This window comes from Coniophora puteana (genome assembly GCF_000271625.1).
Source record: "Coniophora puteana RWD-64-598 SS2 unplaced genomic scaffold CONPUscaffold_1, whole genome shotgun sequence".
NCBI lineage: Eukaryota > Fungi > Basidiomycota > Agaricomycetes > Boletales > Coniophoraceae > Coniophora > Coniophora puteana.
The window spans coordinates 90,874-111,830 of record NW_006913053.1 but is presented as its reverse complement, the minus strand read 5'-3'; the positions used below and the strand labels follow the sequence as shown (position 1 = coordinate 111,830).

At 52.3% G+C, this 20,957-nt stretch overlaps 7 protein-coding genes across 7 annotated transcripts; 3 read left to right on the top strand and 4 right to left on the bottom strand.

The window, feature by feature from the left end:
- Positions 1 to 9: 9 nt before the first annotated feature.
- Positions 10 to 1,069, bottom strand: CONPUDRAFT_160834 (uncharacterized protein; the record flags this gene model as incomplete). The annotated part of the gene is made up of 2 exons (XM_007764710.1): positions 290 to 1,069; positions 10 to 231 (listed from the first exon to the last, which is right to left on the bottom strand). The coding sequence occupies exons 1-2, from the start codon at positions 1,049 to 1,051 to the stop codon at positions 10 to 12; spliced, it is 984 nt and encodes a 327-aa protein (XP_007762900.1). The 5' UTR covers positions 1,052 to 1,069.
- Positions 1,070 to 2,139: 1,070 nt separating this feature from the next.
- CONPUDRAFT_68563 (uncharacterized protein) lies at positions 2,140 to 3,318 on the bottom strand (the record flags this gene model as incomplete). The annotated part of the gene is made up of 1 exon (XM_007764438.1): positions 2,140 to 3,318. The coding sequence occupies one exon, from the start codon at positions 3,316 to 3,318 to the stop codon at positions 2,140 to 2,142; it is 1,179 nt and encodes a 392-aa protein (XP_007762628.1).
- A 1,570-nt stretch (positions 3,319 to 4,888) lies between these two features.
- CONPUDRAFT_46001 (S-adenosyl-L-methionine-dependent methyltransferase) lies at positions 4,889 to 5,705 on the top strand (the record flags this gene model as incomplete). Its single annotated transcript, XM_007764374.1, has 2 exons — positions 4,889 to 5,000; positions 5,062 to 5,705. Coding segments are annotated over 2 exons (756 nt in total), but the record flags the coding sequence as incomplete, so codon positions are not given.
- A 364-nt stretch (positions 5,706 to 6,069) lies between these two features.
- On the bottom strand, positions 6,070 to 8,379 carry CONPUDRAFT_86132 (uncharacterized protein; the record flags this gene model as incomplete). The annotated part of the gene is made up of 4 exons (XM_007764709.1): positions 6,070 to 7,036; positions 7,100 to 7,650; positions 7,706 to 8,087; positions 8,147 to 8,379. 4 exons carry the CDS (start codon positions 8,377 to 8,379, stop codon positions 6,070 to 6,072), a joined length of 2,133 nt encoding a protein of 710 aa, XP_007762899.1.
- A 909-nt stretch (positions 8,380 to 9,288) lies between these two features.
- Positions 9,289 to 11,748, top strand: CONPUDRAFT_78531 (cytochrome P450). The gene is made up of 8 exons (XM_007764537.1): positions 9,289 to 9,783; positions 9,840 to 9,936; positions 9,994 to 10,581; positions 10,650 to 10,772; positions 10,829 to 10,931; positions 10,992 to 11,078; positions 11,139 to 11,220; positions 11,287 to 11,748. Exons 1-8 carry the CDS (start codon positions 9,569 to 9,571, stop codon positions 11,660 to 11,662), a joined length of 1,671 nt encoding a protein of 556 aa, XP_007762727.1. The 5' UTR covers positions 9,289 to 9,568; the 3' UTR covers positions 11,663 to 11,748.
- Positions 11,749 to 15,106: 3,358 nt separating this feature from the next.
- Positions 15,107 to 16,861, bottom strand: CONPUDRAFT_133621 (uncharacterized protein). Its single transcript, XM_007764708.1, has 3 exons — positions 16,644 to 16,861; positions 15,645 to 16,567; positions 15,107 to 15,590 (listed from the first exon to the last, which is right to left on the bottom strand). Exons 1-2 carry the CDS (start codon positions 16,773 to 16,775, stop codon positions 15,686 to 15,688), a joined length of 1,014 nt encoding a protein of 337 aa, XP_007762898.1. The 5' UTR covers positions 16,776 to 16,861; the 3' UTR covers positions 15,107 to 15,590; positions 15,645 to 15,685.
- Positions 16,862 to 17,025: 164 nt separating this feature from the next.
- On the top strand, positions 17,026 to 19,539 carry CONPUDRAFT_160829 (cytochrome P450; the record flags this gene model as incomplete). Its single annotated transcript, XM_007764707.1, has 8 exons — positions 17,026 to 17,563; positions 17,626 to 18,042; positions 18,121 to 18,448; positions 18,515 to 18,637; positions 18,719 to 18,821; positions 18,880 to 19,001; positions 19,065 to 19,111; positions 19,173 to 19,539. The coding sequence occupies exons 1-8, from the start codon at positions 17,352 to 17,354 to the stop codon at positions 19,537 to 19,539; spliced, it is 1,719 nt and encodes a 572-aa protein (XP_007762897.1). The 5' UTR covers positions 17,026 to 17,351.
- Between the last annotated feature and the right edge of the window lie 1,418 nt (positions 19,540 to 20,957).

Below are 20,957 nucleotides of genomic sequence, written 5' to 3'. Positions count from 1 at the left end.
ACCGTATCATCAGCAAACGGAGCGAGTTAGAGGATAGACTTGAACGTACGCTTCAGAGTGCCACTCCTTGCCGGCAGCCGCCTTCTCCTCGCGCTCAGTCGTGCGGTTGACCCACCCAGACGGGTGACCCGTATCGATCATCGACGCTCGCTTGTTGTGCACAACCTTGAATTGCGACGAGCTCGTTGACTTGGTGGTGGAGGTAGTCTCGTCTTTCTTTTTCTTGAACATCTACACGAATGTGTCAATATTAGCCGGTACGCTCGTCCTGTAGCGAGGAGGTACTCACGCTCTGGAGCGACTGCATGCGCGTACTATCGTCCGCAACCTTGGCCTCGGCCACGCGGTCGCGCACAGTGACGAGCTGTCCATCGACGTACTCCATACCGGTGGTGATCGCACCAGCGACGGCCTTCTGGATCTGCTTCTTGACGAGACCAGTGGCGAGGGGCTTGAGCGTCTTGTACAACATATCGTGCTTCGAATCGCGGATGCTGAACTTGAGCGTGTCGACCTTCACGTTGACGCTCTTGACCTTGAACACCGAGCGTGGGTCCTTGTCCGCGCTCACGAGGTGCACAGTCGCGCTGAGCCCCTCGCCGCCAAGGACAACATCTGCGAGGCCCGAGTCCGTGCCGAGCATGCCCTTGGCGAAGCCCGACTTGCGCTTGTAGTAGAACGCGACGTCGCGCATGTCCGCTTGCATCTGACCGAACGTGAGCGTGAACTCGTGGTGGTGCTGGTCCGTGATGGCGTTGTACGGCGAGAACTTCATGAAGTTGTGCGCCTCGAAGGAGATGATGTTCGGGAACAAGTTGCGACCCTGGAGCGTGAGGTTCTCAACCACAAGATCGATCGCGTCATCCGAGTACTCGATGCGTGGGATGGGCACGTAGCCGACCTTGTCGACCAGCGAGGGGAGGATGACCTTGCGGATGTCCGACCAGAGCTCGGGCTTGAACTTGAGCCCACCCTCGCTGTCGAAGAGTAGATCGCGTGTGAGACGCGCCCAGTCCTCGCCGAAGCGCTTGTTGAGCGGGTCGTCGCCCATCGCGCCGAACCAGTCGCCCACCGGCGAAGTCCTCTACGGGGGCTACGCAGTCGCCCACGAGGCAGACCGCCTCTGCGTAAAACGACAGCTTGTGTCCCGATATGAGACTGGCGAACCTTACGAGTGTATTCCGCGGCGTGTTGTATTCATATCTGTAGACTGTGCCTCGCACATACCCTCCTCTTTTCTTCTTTGTTTCGTCTCCTTCCCTGCTAATCGCCTCGCACTCCCTTTCTATCCGAGTCGCGGCCAGAACGGAAAAATGGACTGTAAATATACGAATACTACTAGTACCCGTATCTTAGTCTGCTTGTATTATCAAATACGCTGATTCAATGTAATGTTTACCTCTCAAATAGTTGACGCTTGAACGATGTCAAACGTTGTGTTGATGCATCTGTTATACAATTCACGTTCACTCCCCCGCCTTGTGTCTCTCACTACGCTATCCGCCTCAGCCACACTCAGTATCATCTGTGGATAAGGTGTAAAGTCGTCTACGAGAAGTTTGACCAGATGTTCCAAACCATCTGCACACGCTCCTCAATCGCGTTTGCGAGGCCCTCAGCATTATCTTGAAACTGAGAATTGGAATTGAATCGGTCCCTCGACAGTGGGCTTGGGCAACGTGCGATGTTGCACGGTCGAATCGGGTGCACGCGCACGAATGAAGCTTGCTACCGTCGAGTGCTTCAGGTGGGCCATGAGGAGGCACAAGCGACGCAGAGCCGCCGTGCCATGGAATCTCTAGAGAATTGCTCGGGTTTTAAAAGGCGGTGATGTCGAGGGTAGTACGCACGGAGACCTCAACTCGAAAGCCTGAGTGTGTATAGGATTTGCATCAGAATGACAAGTGGAGAAGAATGTCGGCGGAAGCAAAGGCAACCACTCAGTCACGTTATTGATGTAGGTGACATGATTCTTTGGGATTCCTGATAACAAAAACATGTCTCTGCACTACTTGACTATCACGATTTCTTAAGCAAGCGGGACCAACCCATCGACTTAGACTCATAGAGGCTGTATTACAACAAACTCTCCAAGCGTCCTAGCTGAAATACAACTTAATAGAGAACCCTGTTGATACTTCATTTTTGATACCTCTCCTTCTCTAAGTAACTCCAATTCCATTCTACCGTCTTCACAGCCCACCTCAGTCGCACCAAGTCTGCGGTGGATGTCGATAAGTCAGTCGCAACCAGCTCGACGAGGTGGCTGCCCAGCCTTGCTCGCCGCTCGATGGCATCTGCAACAGTTGTGCTATGTCCATGATGATTAAAGCCATATCCAGACAATAACTGGAGGCTCTCGAGGCGTGGTAGATGACGGACATGCTCGTAACCAACGGAAAGTGCATAGAGCATCTCCTTCATCTCTGGAGCATCAACATTAGCATGGAGGATATGTATGCAGGGAAGAGCGGTGACGATGTCGTGCCAGGAAACACCTTTGACATAGTCTTGGGAGAGAGAAATGCGGAGTGTGCGAATTGAATAGAGGGGAGGGTCGGAGCAAAAGGAGGTGAAAGGGTTTGGCGCTGATGGATAGGATATGAAGGAAGACTCGAGATGGAAACCACGGCACTCGTGTTTAGGCTGATCAGTGGTGTAAATTCTTCTATCAGCATGTGGAATACTCTCGTCAAAGACGTCACACGTGCACCGAAAGCCTTTCAGATCTAGAACAATGGTGTACAATGGACCATCCGGTTCTCGAGCACAGGTGAATATTGTTGCGGGAAGAAGACGCAGTCCGCTGGACAAATTCCCATCGCTTGATGCGCATTGAACGGTTAATATGACGCAAGATTTCGTCGGGAAGGAGATCTTTGAGAAGAAATGGGTGTATTCGTCGAAATATGTTTTGTTGCTCACATTGATGTGACGAAGTTTTGCAAGGTTGACGATCGCACCTGTGTCCGAAGATAATGTAGATTTCCCTAGACGACCAAGGACACCAAAAAGCCCCAGAATCTCGAGAGCAGGAGAGGCTCGTAGGACAGTCCACAGCTCTGAAGGTGAAGGGGATAAGGTTGACATGTCGCCTAGCTGCAGTCGTGTTAATCTCGAAAATGCAGGCGAGTCCCATGGTGGAACACAGTCGATCAGGCTCAAGTTGCGTAACTTCGGAGCTTTGATCAGGATATTGCTAGGAAGACGGACATTTGTGTTAGGGGGGAGATCACAGTTGTGTAACGCGAACCGAGTGAGCATAGGGGAGTCACAGAGAAGAGTTTTAGAAACGTCGCGCAGGAGATCACTGGGCATGGATAGATGAAGATCATGAGTGCGATAAAACTCCTGGGACATCTCCCTGATCACAATCGACGTCCACGCGTCTCGTGAAAAAGTCAGAGTAAGCGTGAGCAGTTAGGGTAGCCCCTTTAGATCGTTGCAGCACGAGTCGGAGATTGTGTTTATCGGCTCTATCCTTCTTTGACTGTGTTGGTGTAGAGGGTGTCTGAAAAACGGCATAGGCCCAGAGATGAGGAAATGCCAATGCAACTTCGCGCCAGTGTTGGCAAGTATGGGAGGCGCGAATGAGCTGACGCGCGCCGTTATAGGCAGGGGGTGCTAACTCAGAGAAAATCTTCGCGAGAAGCTCTGGAGGGAGACAGCATATGAGTGCAAGCGCATTTTGCCGAGTGTGAAGCTGACGTATAGCATCGATATAGAATTGGATTTCGCTTTCAATTTGCGAGTAGAGTAACTGACGTTGTTGAAGGGAAAAACAAGGGGTAGCCATGGGGGATGGATTACAGCGTTGTTCTGATTTATATATGATAGTAAGACGTGGTTTAGAACGGTGTTTATCCGCGCGCTCACATTGTTGCAGTGGTTCAGTTGCTTTGAGTGAGGTGGTGGACGCAAAAAGGCTGTTTGAGCCTTGCAAGATAGGGGAAATCCCCTCAATGTTTGTACCTGTTGTCCTGGTTAACAGGGTCAAACAAACCATGTTAACTATGTTTGTTCCCCTGCACTTCAGCGCTTCAGCTTCATCCACGACGTGGCGGTGTGTGAACGGTGTCAGTGACTGCCCTTTTCCCGCCTCCGTAATTCATTACCAAAGGTTAGGATGCTGATAATTTTTTACGTCCAGTGAGGCAGGTGCAAAAGCACAGCGCGCGGGAGCCGAGGTTTGTTGCATTGCCAAGAAAAGCGACTCACAATGAATTGTGAGCGCGATCACCCTTGTACACCATTCTTCGTCAACACTTACTTTCTACTGAGCTCGGACTGAGCTAGCGACAACCGTAAGCATCAATAATAACGGTTTTGGAAGATGTGATGATGGGCTCACCACGTTTACTGCTGAGCATACCTTCCGACCGATACGTGAGGTATGTAAGTTCCATATGCACTCCCCTTCCGATGTCTTGGATGGCTGCCACCGGTATAGCGCTAAGCGTGACACCCTTTATCTCATGAATGATTAATGGACCGCTATTAGTCGTTAGCAGCGTACGCGACCGACCAACTGGCTGGTTCATGCCGGTTCTTATTCGCTCCCGTGATGCACTCGTAGACTCGGTCCGAGTCCCCAACAGAATGCCTGGCTTGATTTTGAACGCTTAATTAAGTCGGCGCCCAGGCGAAACCCCAAGCAATGCAATTCACAAACGTATATTAACGACGCTGAATGCCTCAAACCGCGTCTATCATCTCTCCTCCAGCATGACTACCGTCACAAGCACTATCGCGTCCAAAGAGTACCGGGAGCGTAGTTATCACTCTCTTGCAACCTCTTCCTATGTTCTCCCCAACGACAAACCAGAGGGTCACAGGTACGCCTTATCTGTGATGGGAATGGGCTTCGTCATCGTTGACTCCTCCACTCAGGCTGGACAGTCAGTATAAAATCTTCAAGAAAAGCTTCGGGAATGCTCTCCTTCATGGTCCTGTCTCTTTGTCCTCGGGTGCCGAAGTGCTCGACTGTGGCTGTGCAACTGGTAAGCTGAAGTTTTGTTGGCTGTAACCCATCACTCATTCTGTTTTCCTACGAACGTTCAGGAGCGTGGATCACGGACATGAGTCAAGAGTATCCGCACGTCAAGCTTACAGGCGTCGACATCTCTTCCACCCTCTTCCCGCAATCCGACCTCACGCTCAATACTACCTTCCTTTGTCATTCCACCATTGCCCTCCCGGAGGAGTGGACCGATAGATTCGCGGTAGTCCATCAAAGCATCCTCATCGCCGGCCTCACGGTTACCGAGTGGCCTCTCGCCATCGCGGAGATGTATCGTGTCTGCGCTCCAGGTGGCTCCATCCAGCTTATGGAACCTATCTTCGGCGTACGAGCGGACAAACACTTCTACCGCCTCGATAACGCGTTCATGCGCGCTAGGAACATGCTCGTCGATGATCGCTTCGACACAATCGAGAGGATGCTCAAGGACGAGGGCTTTGTGGGCGTAACAAAGATACGAAACGACTTCGTACGGGAGGAGTGGTCGGAGGAGGAGCGTAAGCAGGCGCGGGAGACTCTGACATTTGCTAAAGCCTCTTTCAAGGACGCGGTTAGGAGAACACCTGGCGTTCCCGACGCGGAGAAGTTCGATGAGCTCTTAGAGGAGTGGAAGAGGGACGAAGACGCTGCAGACATCTTCGGACCTGACTATGAGGCCTGGACATTTTGTGCAAGAAAGCCTTGATGGGCGTCCGTTCGCTGCTTTTAATCGCACTGGTAGCACTTAGTGATTGGACTCTACGGTTTACGTGCTTTCCGGCATCCCTGCGACCTAGCTGGGCCATAATAATCAATGCCATATGAATCGACATGCCTGATAAATCTGACACATGCCATACTGTACTTGCAAGAAAGCCTTGAACGAACCTACAAGATAAAGCCGCCAGAGAACTCATGGGTGCGAATCAAACAGACGAGGTCATTGATTCACCGATGCCAAAGAGTACGCATGTGCTGCCATATGCCCTAGCCGGCTCGTAAGTATCGTACACTCAACCCGACTACACACCATTTGAGTCGATATCGATGCACACACCGAGAACCAGAACTCATTCCAAATCAAACACCCCTTTCAACTGGGCCCACACTTCCTTCCTTGCCTGTTCATGCGCCTCCCTCTGGCTCTTGACACACCCAGAACACAGCCCGAGGACCTCCCACTCGACGAACCGCTCTAAAACGCCACCTATGCCGTCACTTGGAGCTGCTTCCACAGAGTCAGAGCGCGCTTGGAGGCAACGCAGCATGCTCTCGTGATCGGGTTCTGTGGACCGTGCACATAACGCGCTTGTGCAGCAATGACTTTTGCTTGAAGAGAGAGGAGATGAACTAAGGGTGGTGGTGGTGGTAGACGATGAGGATATAGCTCGGAGGAAAGGCGTGAGGACTTCTTTATCCAGCGTCGCGAGACGTTCGCGACCTAGAACAATCCGCCGTACGTCCGCATAGTCCAGCCGGGCTGCAAGCGGATCCGTTTCCTCATCTGCGGCTGCGACACTACCCGCGTTGAATGTGTCGAAGAGCGCCGCGGCGGGGTGGGCCGACGCGTCCGCAGGCGGTGCAGCTTGCTCGGGAGTACCACAACCAGAAGACGCCGATGCATCGAACACCTGTTCTATCGGAACTTGAGCCGCAAGGTAGAACGCGCACGGCAGAACGCTCTCAAGATCCTCCACGAACTTCAAACATTCCTCCCCGTGCGCGTCACCCCACTCCGCATCCGGATCGGCACATGCGGCCCGAGCACGGCCCGCGATGCTCCGCACAGCCACTATTGTGTCGAGCGCATGGGCGCGGGATTTGTCGACGACGGTTTGGTCGTCCAGGCTCGAAGAGAACGAGGAGAGTGCTGTGGCGCGTTCGAGCCTGGATGGATACATGCCTCTCAGAGTACGCAGGGCTCGCGTGCGGACGTAGGGGACGTCGTAGTGGTCTGGCGCAGAAACCCAGAGAAGGGTCGTTAGGCGTTCGAAGGAAAAGGAAGGGTTGAGGGGATCTGTCAAGGGAAGCGAGGATCTAAGGGTAAACCGAACGAAATTAATGAGATAGGAAGCGCTGAATCTTGGGAGAGAAACGTACGCGGAGTTATAGATCGCGGCAAATAGTTCCCCGATCGCCGTCTCGTGGACTGCTGGCAAGTCAATCTCGACCGGCACCTTCCCATACCCACTCTCATCAGCGTCTCCATCACCATTAGGACCCTTCGTGAGCTCTTGAAAAACGTCCAAGCTTGCTAGACGGCGGAAGACGGAAGAATGCTGGGAGAGAATGGTATGGTGAACGCGGTGCGTAGTATTGCCGATACGGATGACCATCGACGCATCTGGGAAGGAGAGACCTTGGCTCGTATTCGGACGCACAATGGAGTTGGAACGTGAGGGGACGGAGCCGACAGATGAGAGGAAGAGGCGAGTGGATGCAGCAGGATTCGCCTTTGATTGGTGGTCAGTCGGAGGCACTTGCTGGGGGGTCACTCGAGCAGCGGGGCGGATTGTCTCAGATGACGGACCAGCGGTGGTGTTCTGAGCCACCGAAGGGAAACCACTGAAGAACTGTGTAGCATCTCTGGTGCCTGCCTTGGGTCTACTCGGTCTGCCACGGTCGAGTTTGTAGTCAGCCATGCGGAGCTCCTGAAAGTAGAATAATGTAGGTACGGAAGCCAGCATATTTGCGAGAGACACATACCTCTGGTGACATGCCCTTGTAATCATCCATGGCCGCAATGTTCATATAATGATACGACCACGTCTCCTTGCACCCGGCCCCGTCGTCGACAACCGTCCATGGGGCATAGGGAGGCGGGTATGCCACCTTTTTTCCCGAGTCCTCCTGATCAGGTTCCGGTGACTTCGGAGATGGAGTACGGCTGGGACCATCATCGACGTTGGACCCTGGCGAGCCTGATGAATTGGATGATGTGCTGGCGCGATTAGGGGTAGGTGATGGGCCGACCCAGTCAGCGGGCAAAGACTCGCGAGGCGCTGATACTCTTGAATTACGGATTGTATTGATAGGTGAAGGTGAGCTGATGCTAGAGCTCGAGTCCGAGTCTGTGCTGTTCGTGGTGCTATGTAGGATGACGGTGAGTAAATGCATCACTAGTTAGCGTTACTGGACAGGGCTCACCTTGTCGAAGTCAAGGTGTTCGCAGTGTTAGTTCCCACCAAATCTGAAGATTTGACCTGAGATGAGGAGACAGTTCTTGATAGCGTGATTGGCGTCTTGGATTCGCTGGATGCGGATGCCTGCGCGTTGCTCGAGCCCTGTGCACCTGATGCGACTTGGACAACTGGCTCCTTGCCTTTACATCCAGGAATCGCTGTAGATGTCCTAATGGTCGTGTCTTCGCAGCTAGTCATGATTGAGGTGAAGTAGGAGAGACGATGCGTTGGAAGTTGGAGGATGAGAAGACGTAGAGGAGTCAAAGGCGGGACCGACGCGCATGACATGTCGGCGGCAATTCCCGCGCGACGCGTCGGATGCGGCACTGCCACAAAACATACCTTGCTCCTGCTCAACGTCAGCGTCAACTCCTGCTTCATGAACTTCATCTTCGCGCCGTTGCATCCGTCGGTTTGCATCCAGTCTTGTCTTGTCTTGATCCATATTCAATAGAAGTATCCCATCTGCTGCCGATGTGTTATTGGTATAAACAGTCACTTCTACCATAACGATGACGCCTTCAAGTTGCTTTCTGGATTGCTTCAAGCCTTGAGTTTGCTCCACTACAATACTTTCAAGAGCCTACTCCCAATCGACACCAGCGAAACAGTGACCATTAGACTCGACAGTGATTTCAGTAAGGTATGATTTTCTCATCAAAATCAACATGACCGTGAAATAACACTAGATCTCCACCTTCAAAAGAGGAGTGCATACCCACATTGTTGCTCCTATACTCTAGCTCTGTCAACACCGACGAAGTTGGCCGAGGGTAAGTATGGTCTTGGATCATGTTTGCGTGTCACCGCCGCGCCGAAACATTACTCAAGATATTCAGGAAGAAATTGATCAGGAGTGAGTCGAATGATGAATCAACGCCAAATCAAAGCTGAGCAACTTATCATCCCTGCTCTTTTGTTGCGTAATAATGATATGTCATCCGTTTGTCATGTTCCCACGACTATCTTTGCGCGCAATTAATGACGCATAAACGCTAAGATCAACTTCAGCCTCTTGCCCTTTGCGCGCCTGTGTGCTAACAAATATATCGTGACGGTAAGCCTGCAGATCCATGGCTGTCCATAGTCGAATTTGTACCTGGATTAGCGTGTAGATCCCCGGGCGGTCGTCGATCATGCCGCCGGGGCGGTTAAATCTACTCAAGGGGGATTTGCTTCCGAGCTCAACTCAGCATGCTGACGTAGCTCCGATCCGCCCTCGCAGCGCGGAACTCACTTATGGCCCCTCTCTGACCAACCTCCAACACGTTCTCGACGTCGACGTTGCCCGCACGGCTGGCGGAGCCTCGCCCTCACAGGGTCGGATTTGATTATATACGCACGGCCTCGTGAGGCTTGAAGCTCCATTACTCTACTCTTAGCTACCATGGATCGCCTCCTCGAGCTCCAACGCCACCTTCCCAGCGTTCAGCTTCCCAACTCCTTCACAGCCACTCCCACACAAGGCGCCATCGCGGGCGGCGCCCTTGTCATCGCGCTCGTTGGTCTCGGCAAAGCCTTCGCTCCTCAAAGATACCCACTCCCACTCCCGCCAGGTCCACCAAAGAAGTGGTTCTTTGAGCCACCGTTTGCGTCTGGGAGGTGCGTATTTTTTCTCCTTCACAAGTCGTAACGTGTTAACAGGAGGTGTACTCAAGAGTCTCACACCACCTGGCTCAGTTGACAGAGGAGTATGGCGAAATCTTCACGATTCAACAGGGAAGCAATGTATTTGTAGTCGTCGGGAGGATGGAGGTGCGTCAACGGCAACCCTCCAGTTTTTGCAGTTGACTGATGCAAAGCGGGGCACAGGCAGCCTACGAGATTCTAGAGAGACAAGGCGGCTCCACGATCGACCGCCCGCGCAGCGTCGTCGCTGGTGAGCTCATGTCCAACGGCAACCGCATCATTCTCGAGAGCGGTGGCGACCGCTTCCGACGTCTGCGCCGCGCTGCGCACACGCACCTCCAGCCGAAAGCCGCCGCGACGTACGAGCCCATCCAGCTCGCTACCGCACGCGAGGTCATCCTCAACATTACACGCAAACCTGAGGAGTTCATGAACCACATCCGGCTGTACGCTGCGTCGGTCATTCTACGCGTCACGTACGGCAAGCAGACTCCTACGAGCGCGGAGTCGGACGAGTTCCTCCGCATCCAGCACGTCACGCGCAATTTCCAGGCAGCGGTGACGCCCGGCAAGTGGCTCGTCGAGCTCATGCCGTTCCTCAAGGTGTTCCATCGGGAGGGAGGATTGAAGAACGTTTGCGATACGCTTGACGCGTGGGGTCTTTCTGCGGTTGGTAGGGTGCTGGGTGCATTTGGGGCCGACCACCATAAATGGCGACTGTACGAGCGAGATTTGTTGCAGGGTCAAGTCGCTCGTGTACGGGAAGAGATGGTGAGTCCGCGTCGTACCTTTTTCCCCTTCCTTACATGGCCGTGACTGACGTATCTTGGCGAACACAGAAAGAGGGTACAGCTGGCCCGTCGTTCACGCGATATCTGGTTGAGAACAAGGAAGAGCTCGGGATGACGGAAGAGGAGATCTTTTATCTCGCTGGTGCTTTGTTTGGCGCAGGAAGTGATACAGTCAGTCAACCGTGTTCCTTCATATGCATATCTTGCTGAACTAACGTATACGAAAGACCGCGGTCGCTCTGCAGCATGCGATGATGGCGGCGGCGTGCTACCCTGAAGAGGTTGCCAGGGTTCAGGCCGAGTTGGATGCCGTCGTAGGGAGCGATAGGGGTAAGCGGTTCGAAATTACAACATCTGCAGTTTTTCTCTGACGCTTGAACCCGCGAACAGCGCCCAGTTTCGACGACGAAGATCGTCTACCGTTGCTACAAGCTTACATCTTGGAGATCCTCCGATGGAGACCTGTGACTCCCATCGGTAAGCTGGTCAACGAGCATTGGTTCTCCCCTCGCATTGCTCATGCTTCTTCTTCCATAGGCTTCGCTCACAGAGCGAACAAAGACGTCCTTTACAAGAACTATTGCATTCCCAAGGGCGCAATCGTCCTTGGTACTCACTGGTCCGTCCCTCCGTCTCCCTTGACATCCAACCTCTCGCTTCGTTCTAAACATGATGCTTAACGTAGGGCAATCTCGCGCGACCCCATCGCCTTCCCCAACGCCGACTCTTTCCTCCCCTCACGCTGGCTCGATCATTCGAGCGGAAAGCCCGCGCTCCGCCCCGACATGCGCTTCTTCACGTACGGCTTCGGACGGCGTGTCTGCCCAGGCCAGCACGTCGCGAACCGGTCGCTGTTCATCAACCTCGCGCTCATGTTCTGGGCGTTCAACATCTCTGCTCCGAAGGAGGGTGAAGGTAAGAAGCTGAACCCGGACGCGTGGACTGATGCGATCGCGAGCCACCCTGCACCTTTCCAGGTGCGGTTCAATTTGAGGATGGAGGAGGGGAAGATGAGGAGGTGTTTGGAGGAGCTGGGTGGACAGGGTGTTGGAGAGGAATGAGTACGATTTAAATGCAATTCGAGTATTATATCATAGGCTGGTGCGCAACGTATCGGCCTTTCAAATTAGCAGATTAACCTTGAAGCACTGTATCCGTTCACGAAGGATTGTGAAGTCCTTGAACCGAATAACCGAGACCACGTCTTTGAGGATGTGATCGAACAACTTCAATTTGTATCTTCTCTTCGACCTTCTCCGAATGCTACTGCCTTAACTCGTTTCCGCCCTTGTTAGTAGTAATAAATGCTCATCGATAGCTTGGGGCTCAAATCCTTGAGATACAGCGCACGAGTATTACGGCACTGCCTTAAAAGACCCACAAATATCCCCCTCTCGGCTATAAAAGTCATTCCCGAGTTTCTCACATACCTACTGCACTCGCACATTACTATGCACTCTTAGTTCTCATCTATCATTGTTATAAGATAGACCATAGCCTCGCTCTAGACATAGACCTCGTCCTATGCAGTACAACTGACTGGCCGTAGTAAATTCCCGAACGGTCAGTGTAGAGTTTGTGTACAGCCCAACCGGGACGCAAGGTGTTCTCCTGAGCAGGTGCCCTCATATTTGCACTAGCGTGTTCAAGTTGTCGGTGAAATTGCTATAGCGCGCCGAGTCACCAGGATCAGAGGCTTTGGATGCGGACGCTCTTTCAAAAGCGGTCAGCTTAAAGAGATGTGCCATGAGCTTCATACGATGGAAATACGAATACGACTTCTATTTTCGAGTATGTCTGGCATCTTTGGATCGAGCTTCCATTGCACAGTGCCTCCTATGGGAAACTCTACTAACTTCGAGTCGGCTCAATCCGCGTCATCATTTTCAGACGATCAAATTTCAAGCGCTCAACGTTCCCGCGAAGGTCACTTCTGGGGTAATGCTATCACTATCCCAGGAGCGTTATAGATATCTGCTCGGTTTGAAACTATGTTCACATGTTCATAAGATGGTAACTTGCGCATAGTCTGCACCCGGGGGAAGTACATGCCTGTACCGTAAGTTTGGAACGTTTCCGATGCGAGGCCTTCGAATTTGATTGTTTCATGGCTATATTACCATGTGTGACATATAAGGGTTGCCGCAGCGCCTCAGTATGAATATGAGAACCGGCTCTTGATTGAAGTTGGGCTGTACATTACCACACAGTTCTACCCGTCTCAATCTGCCGTCCTAAGCTTGGTAAAAGACCATAAGTATCTATGACTATTAGAACACCTCTATAATACGTTGTGATAAGGACTTGCAGAATGGGAAGCTCGAGGCGACGAGCATCTTTTCCCTGCTATGTTAGCTCTTCCAATGGAACCGAACTTTGGTTTCTTACTATGTCGGACTGAGATCGATGCTCCAATGATTTGATATAACACATCCCTAGACACACAACCGGTCTGTGGAGTGTTCATACGCGCGGGGTGCTATTTCAAAGTGTAGGTAGTATTTATATCTGAAACGAGCTGTGATGAAGGCAATGGCACAGCTGTCATTTCCATACCCAACATAGCCAACTAGACATACGGCTTCCATCTTGATACAGTATAGAAACTGTATTTCACATCGGAACTCTTTATAAGCTTGAAGATTGTGGTAAGGAAGCTACAGCATCACCGCCGTCAACCTAAAGAGTGAAATGTCATTGGACAACTGTTTTCAGCAACCGCGCTAACTGCTTGTGTTCAATTCCACTCCAATAAGCGCTTATTTAAGGGTTATGATACCTTCAACGTGCTTTGGAGCAACGATTGTTTCTCCTCAGATCAAAGTTCAAATTAAAATTCACAGGTGGATCAACATTCGCAGCGCGGAGAAGAAGGGCATTCCGTTCTATGATATCGGTGGTTGATGGATTGCGTTGATATTCCGGTAATTTCTGCCAGTGTGTAATTCTGTACTTCCTGCAGTACGTATTTAAAGAACGTCAAGTACTTATGGTCGGTCAACACCTTTCTAACCACTCGGTTTTTGTCTTTCTTTTAGTATCTAATCAGACACTAATCATGTTGAGCCTTGCACCGATGGGTACGTCTACTATGTGCTTCTTTCGAAATATTGACTCAATGCGGTTTAGCCTCTGGAATTGCAATTTTACTATACGACTGTTGTGGGTATTCTTCTATGGTTACATTACTTGACTTGCTCACAATCTCATCCAAACAAGCAGTTATTAGCATCGAAGACGAGGTATGTTATTTTCTCTTTATTCCGCAAACGACAGTGTCTGAGTGTATGTTACTAGATGCAGCTCATCTGGGTCAGGAATACTCGTTTGCTTTCTGGGCAGTGATACTCATGCCCCATATGCAGTCACGTAAACTGACAAAGATGGCTCTTGTGTACCCTGGTGTCAGTGATGTCCTTGGGATTTCTGTCATCATCGCTGACCCTGTCAACTTTAGCTTCGCTATGGCGGCATTATATGGTCAATGTAGGCTTAGTGATTCCTGATGGAACTCTGGATAGTGGTATTTAATGTATGATTTGACTTTCTAGGGTCGACATGTGTGCGTCTGTCTATTCTTCATCTAAGCTACGCTACTAAGTACTAATACTTCATAGGCTTGAACCTCAACTTGGGTCTTTCCACTAAAGTTTGTCAATCAGCCATTACGCATGAGACTGCTCACAAAGTAGATTTTTAGGCGTACGTATTACCAAAACCAAAGATCAAACTTAACACCCCAACAATAGAGGTGAGCGAGCGCATTCCGCCTTGCTTATACCCAAGCTTATTATCGTTGAAACTTGTCAGAGACCATATTTAATGTCTTCGACGAACTCATAGGTTGTGCCCTGACTTTCCTGCTGCAAGGTAAGTCATCGTCATGTATTAATGCTATCATTGGAATCTATTTATGTTTCTAGGGATGATGGCATTCAGAGTCTATACACTCTTCCAAGATTCCGAATGGCGGCACATCAAAATTATGTTGGTGGTCGGCTTCTCAAGTGTGCAGTGTATCAAGATCTCCACTAGTATATTCCGGGTGTGGGCATTCCTAAGCAACCTATCCGAGCAGACAACCAACCAAACAGCGTTTACATATCCACTGGGAGACGGGGCGCTGCTGCTATTCGAAATGATTCTGTTCATCATGGTTGTGTATTACACAGCTGTCCACCTCAAGAATAGCTATGTGACACTGCAGACGCGAACGATCGGTAATCTGGCTATGGTGCTCGTTCGGGGAAATCTGATCTACTTTTCGGTGTATGCTCTTTTATTCCCTTTTCTTACCTACCTAACGCAGTGTGACATTTGGTAGTGCGGTCTTCAACTTATGGGTCAAGGTAATACAGGGCATCCCGTCGGTATACTCGGATGAGGCAAGTCGCCATTTTGTGTCACTGTTTCCAACCCTGACTCAAGTACCTCATAACATCAAGCCCGTGGGGTTATACGAAATAGCATATACCACTTTGAAGTATGTATTCTACGGGGTGATAGGACCATGGATGATGCTGGATATCCGACAAAAGCACGAAGAAGACGCTCTTGGCCCGAGCCTAACTGATATGCCGTCTCTTTGGACTGCGAGTGCAGCACGCCCAGAAATCATTATGGGCGACGAATGATAGTATAGTTTAGAAACTGCACTCCAATAACATCCGATAGTATCGATGAGGCGTACTGCAGTCCGCTAAGCAGCAGAATAGACCTTCGAGCGCCCTTGTTGCTTTCCCCCTTGAGCGAGAGAGAAGGCCACCGCGGATGTGGATGCAATCCATCTATAAGCGCGCGGGGCAAACGGGTGTGTGATAATCAATGTGATCCGGGCGGGGGATTAGAAACAATGTGTGGACGGCAAATGTCATGCAGAAGGGCACCGTCTTGACGAGTGGACGACGGGACGGCGAGGGTGATATGAGCGACATGCTCATGAGCTGTAATGTAATACCGGAGGATTCGACCAGTAAAAGGGCGCTGATTCTGGACGAACAATACGTGAACAATCGATGAAAGAAAAAAAATAGTGCTACGCACTTTACGGCTCAATTTTGCGAGTATCACCACTGCCGGCCTCTCTACCCAACCCGCTCCCTCCTCGTGGCCCGCTCATCGTCCCATCCCCGGTCCCGCGTACCTCGCCCACGGTACCGGTGCGCCTCCTCGACCTCCTGGCGATTGAACACGTCACGGTATCCCCCGTCTAGATCTCCGCCTACTGAAGAGGGTGTCATGCTCCCTGCCAACTCTGCCTTCTTGCGTGCGATCAGAGCCCGCGCGCGTTCGCGCTCCGAGGATTCACGAGCGATACGGGCTTCGGATGCGGAGGGCGGGGTGGATGACGACGTCGACTGTGCAGCGGCGCTAGCGTTCGAAGACGGAGGCGGCATATGTCCATTCCGTGAACGTGATGGTTGGGAACGCGAAAGAGGATGTGGTTGTGGAGGCGCCCGAGTCCGTGAGGACGCACTGAGTTGGTGAGTGATAGTCGTGAGTGGGTCGTGCATCGTCTTGCTCGCCATGTCGCGCATCTTCCTGTCCTCCGCTGTGCCCCACCTACTCCGCTCCTCGTCTTTTCCGCTTCCTCCCTTGCCTGATCCTCCCCCTCCTGACTCCGATCCCTTGGCCAGCTCAGCCTCCGCCTCTCCAGACCGCTGGGCATACCATGGCCGCAGGTCCTTCGCACTCGGAGCGAGAGGGACACCCTTCTCCTCCTCCCTCTCCCTCTCCTTCCCTTTGTCCTTGAGCTTTGAGGTAGCGGCGAGGAGGAGAGATTGGGACTCTAGGTCCTCGAAGAAGTTGATGTGCCCCGACGAGCCGGTGAGCGATGAGGTCGTCACAGCTGCGGAAGTTGAAGGGCGGCTGAGGAAGTCGAGATCCTCCTTCTCGCGCTCTTTGGCTTTGCCAGAGGACTTGAGGCCGGCGCGCTCGCGCAGCCTGTCAAGGCGTGCTTCGGAGTCCTATTCATGGCGTAGATGACGGAAGAGCCAATGCCATAGTTTAGAATAAGAAAGAGAGTAGAGTAGAATGACATACAGCAAGCATCATCCGGCCCTCCTCCCCCTCTTCTTTTTGCCGAGCCTCTTCCTCATCCCGGCGCACACGCTCGACATTGTCAAGCCGATAGGGATGGTACGACTTGTGATGCGCGATGTTGAGTTTACCCATCCTGCCTTCGTATATCAGTCAACTACAGCAACAGGTGAATGACGTCGTGTAGTTCGGGCTGTGATTCGGCTGAGACTCGGTGATCGGGTGAGAAAGAAATAGACCGAGAGGGGGGTAGCGCTGGCCTCTGTATTGTTTGGCTCTGCTGTGCAACACCTTCTGGATCTAACAAAGGCAAACACCCATTCGCTCGGCTTTCGCATGCATTTACCGTCCAAACCGGTCTTTCGTCCCAGCCTCCTACTCAGTTCCCTAGGAACCAGCACACAGTAGCCAATCACCGGAGTGAACGGGTTAATGCGCTATCTTCCTTGGCTGCCGCTTCACGACGTGGCCCTTCCTGCGCTGGATGACGAGAAGGGTATTAGAAACATCGGATTGTAGCATCCGGGACCCTAGATCTATGAACGCTCTTTGTGTTCTCACTTGCTACAGCACTTTCTCCTTGGACGGTCATAGGGGGCCGACGAAAGCGTATGGGTACTAAGCGCTTTTACTCTGCAGCGCGGTGAATCCTCCTATATATGCGCGTCCTCGTCAGCTGCAGAGGAGCCCAACACCGACACCAAAGCACTAATGGATTACCTCCACAAGCTAGCTGAACATCTCCCATCTTCCGTTACAGATCAGGCTACGCTAACCCCGGTCACTGGGGCAGTTGCAGCCTTCACCGCTTTCCTCGCCCTGTACGCGATCAAGAACGCCTCTTCTTCCAGCCAAAAGAGGAGCCTTCTACCTCCCGGGCCACCGACGAAGTGGTTCTGGCAGAACCCTTTCCCTGAGAAGGAGTACGTGTCTCTTAACTCCCTCCTCTCGGACTGCAATCCTCATCTCACCCTGCTTATTATAGTGTCGCCCGCAGCCTCGCTGCGCTGGCGAACCAATACGGCGGTGTGTACACTTTAAGCGCCGGGAGCAACAACTTTGTCGTGGTGGCCAGCTACGATGCCGCCCTTGAGATTATGGAGAAGGCTGGAGGCTCGACTGTCGATCGCCCGCGTGCGGTCGTCGCCAGTGAGCTTATGGCACGGTCGGGCCGTCTCTTATTTGAGGGCGCTGGAGATCATTTCCGTACCGTGCGCAAGTATGTGACACCTCTCCCCCCTTTGACGATGAGTGCGCTGACTAAGGAGGATGAAAGGGCAGTGCACACGGCACTGCAGCCTAAAGCAGCCAAGGGCTATCAAACGATCCAGATCGACCACGCTCGCCACGTTATCCTGAACATCATGGCTGACCCAGACAAGTTCGCGGACCATCTCCAGGCGTGCGTCTCCCCATCCCACCTACATCCATGCTAAAGTTTTTCCAACACTGACAATCACATCCACAATCTATCAAACAGCTACGCTTCCTCCGTAACCATACAAATTATGTACGGAAAATGCACGCCAACCTCCGCCTCCTCCCCAGAAGTCCAGCGCATCCTGCTAGCCGGGAAAAACGGCGGCACTGCGCTCGTCCCGGGGCGTTTCATCATCGAGTCGTTGCCCGCCCTGAAGCCGTTCCACCGCCTCGGAGGGATGAAGGGCATCTGCGACGCGCTCGAGAACACACCAGGGCTTTGGTGGCTCGGCAGGGCACTCGGCGCGTTTGGGTGGGAGATGGCCGAATGGGCGCGGCATGAACAGGAGCTGGGGGACGATATGATGGGGAGAGTACAACGGGAGATGGTGAGTGCAGAACATCCAACCGGGGTTGCAAGCTTGAGGTGTTGACTTGGCCTGGACTACTTGTAGGCTGAAGGTACCGCTGGGCCGTCCTTCATGCGCAACATGATCGAGACGCAGGACGAACACAAACTTCCCAACTACGAGCTCGCTGAGCTCACGTCCATCCTCTTTGGGGCGGGTAGTGACACGGTGCGCCTTTCCTTGTCTCCTCCCAATTTCCCGGCTAATGTGCTATTCTTTCAATCATAACTTGTAAAATATCGCTGGTAGACCACGGTTGGCCTGAACTTTGCGATGCTCGCGGCGGCAGCGTTCCCTGAAGAACTCAAGAAAGTTCACCAGGAGCTCGATAGGGTTGTTGGGGGTGAGCGAGGTGCGTTTTTAGTACTCTGCTGTACGGACAAGAGATTGACTCTGTCGCATCGATGTAGCGCCGAACTTTGACGATATGGGCAACCTTCCGCTCCTGCAGGCGTTCATTGAGGAGGTACTCCGCTGGCGCCCTATTATACCTATTGGCATTGCGCATGGGGCGAACAAGGATGTGCATTATGTGGGTGTTCTTGTCGCGCCCTCCCCTTCTGTTCGATGTTGGCTAACGCGTTACGAATGGCAGAACGGTTTCGTCATTCCAGAGGGTACGATGGTCCTTGGCTCTCACTGGTCCGCTTCTCTCTCCCCTCCTCTCGAACTTCATCGCTTACACCTTCCGACTCCACAACAGGGCCATCTCGCGCGACCCTACCGCCTACCCCAACCCCGAATGCTTCCTCCCCTCCCGCTGGCTTGAGAACCCCAGCTCCCCACCATCCTCTGCAAAGCTCCGCACCGACCTCCGTTTCTTCACATACGGCTTCGGACGACGCGTCTGCCCCGGGCAGCACGTCGCGAGCCGCTCGCTGTTCCTCAACATTGCGCTCATCTTCTGGGCATTCGATGTTGTGCGCCCAAGCAAGGACACGGTGTACGATCTAGATGGGTGGAAGGATACGGCGGTGACGAAGCCGCCGCCATTTAAGGTGGGGTTTGCCAAGAGGTTGGACGAGGGCGTTGTGAGGCGGGCGTTGGATGAGATGGGCGGTGATAACTAGCTAGGATCACATACTCGGAGGTTGCTGGGGTGGATGTATCTGTTGAGATTTGAGATAACAGTGCCATATAATCAAGCTGTTGCTCCAGCACTAGGTGCTCTAACTCTTGCACTAGTGTTTTTGGTTCCGCGATAGCTTGAATAGGGGCTCGCAAAATGCCGGCATGATGGAACTCCGATCGTGGTGGAGAAACGCTTGAACGCGCTGCTTGCTCCAGTCAACCACTTTTCTGAGCGTCTTTGATGTGCAACGTGCTAAAACCAGACTCGCGTTCTTGCCTGTCTAACGTTATCTTCCTCGTGTACAATTCACTAACCTTATAACTTCCCGAGCTCGCGACAGCGTGATGCGATGCTTTCCGCTTACTCATATCAACTGTCCTCTAAATCGTATGAGTGTCGTTGACATTCTAAACGGTCCTTTTTTCAGAGCTTGTTCGTGGCTAGGGTCACTACAGGTGAGTGTAATAACCACAACACTATCGACAAGTCACTCATCTAACCTTCCCTGTGCAGCGATAGCTCATTTCATTGGTATACATGACCCCGATTAAGCGCAAGCACTTCTCCCTAAGCGAATGCTTTGGGCCGAGGATCATTTGAGTAGATCGTCTGTTCTGTTTTCGTTTGAAGTCGCCACTGAACGTTATATCCCACAATGTCAGTCTTACCATGCTCTACCAACGCGACTTTCATCGTACATTCACTCGGCTTAGCGACTACCCACCGGAGATATGTTCCGCCCAACAAGCGCCTACGATGTGATCCTTTGGTGCCTTCTATGGTCAACCTGTCCCGGCCAACTTTGTTGCTGACTAGTTGATGGTGAATGCGCGTGCGATTTGGTCGCATCCCGCGGGTTTGGCTTGCGAGCTGATGGGGCCTGTGACAATATCTGGGAACACAATCATGGAGTAGGGGAGTAGTAGGTGCGGAATGTCGACAGGCGGTGTACGTCATTTTGCCGTCGATCCGCTCCAGGTATGACAGTGGGTCGGTGCACTTGGGGCGACTTAGAACTCGCACTTGCTTTCAACAAACACACGGACTCCGCCTTCTACCGCAATAATTCCTCGTTTAGGGAACACGAGGGCCGACATGGCCAACGCGCAGCCTGGTTAAACCCCAGGGCCGATGCCACTTACGTCCATTGGACACAAGATTACAGTGTCTACCGTAAAGCCATCTTCGCCCTCCCTTCTTTGGTAACCTGCATGTCTCACTTTGTCATGTAAGCGCTCACGAGTGGGAAACCCACTTTCTTGTTGTGGACTAGGACCATCTGCGGCCCGGCGTACTTCCATTTTGGGACTGGAAGACTACATTCAGTTGCGATAATGGCCGCCGTGTTAGTTCGGCTCCAGCGCAGTTAGCCGGCAGCCATGTCAGTTGACTGGGTAGGGTTCCTAGGATGACATT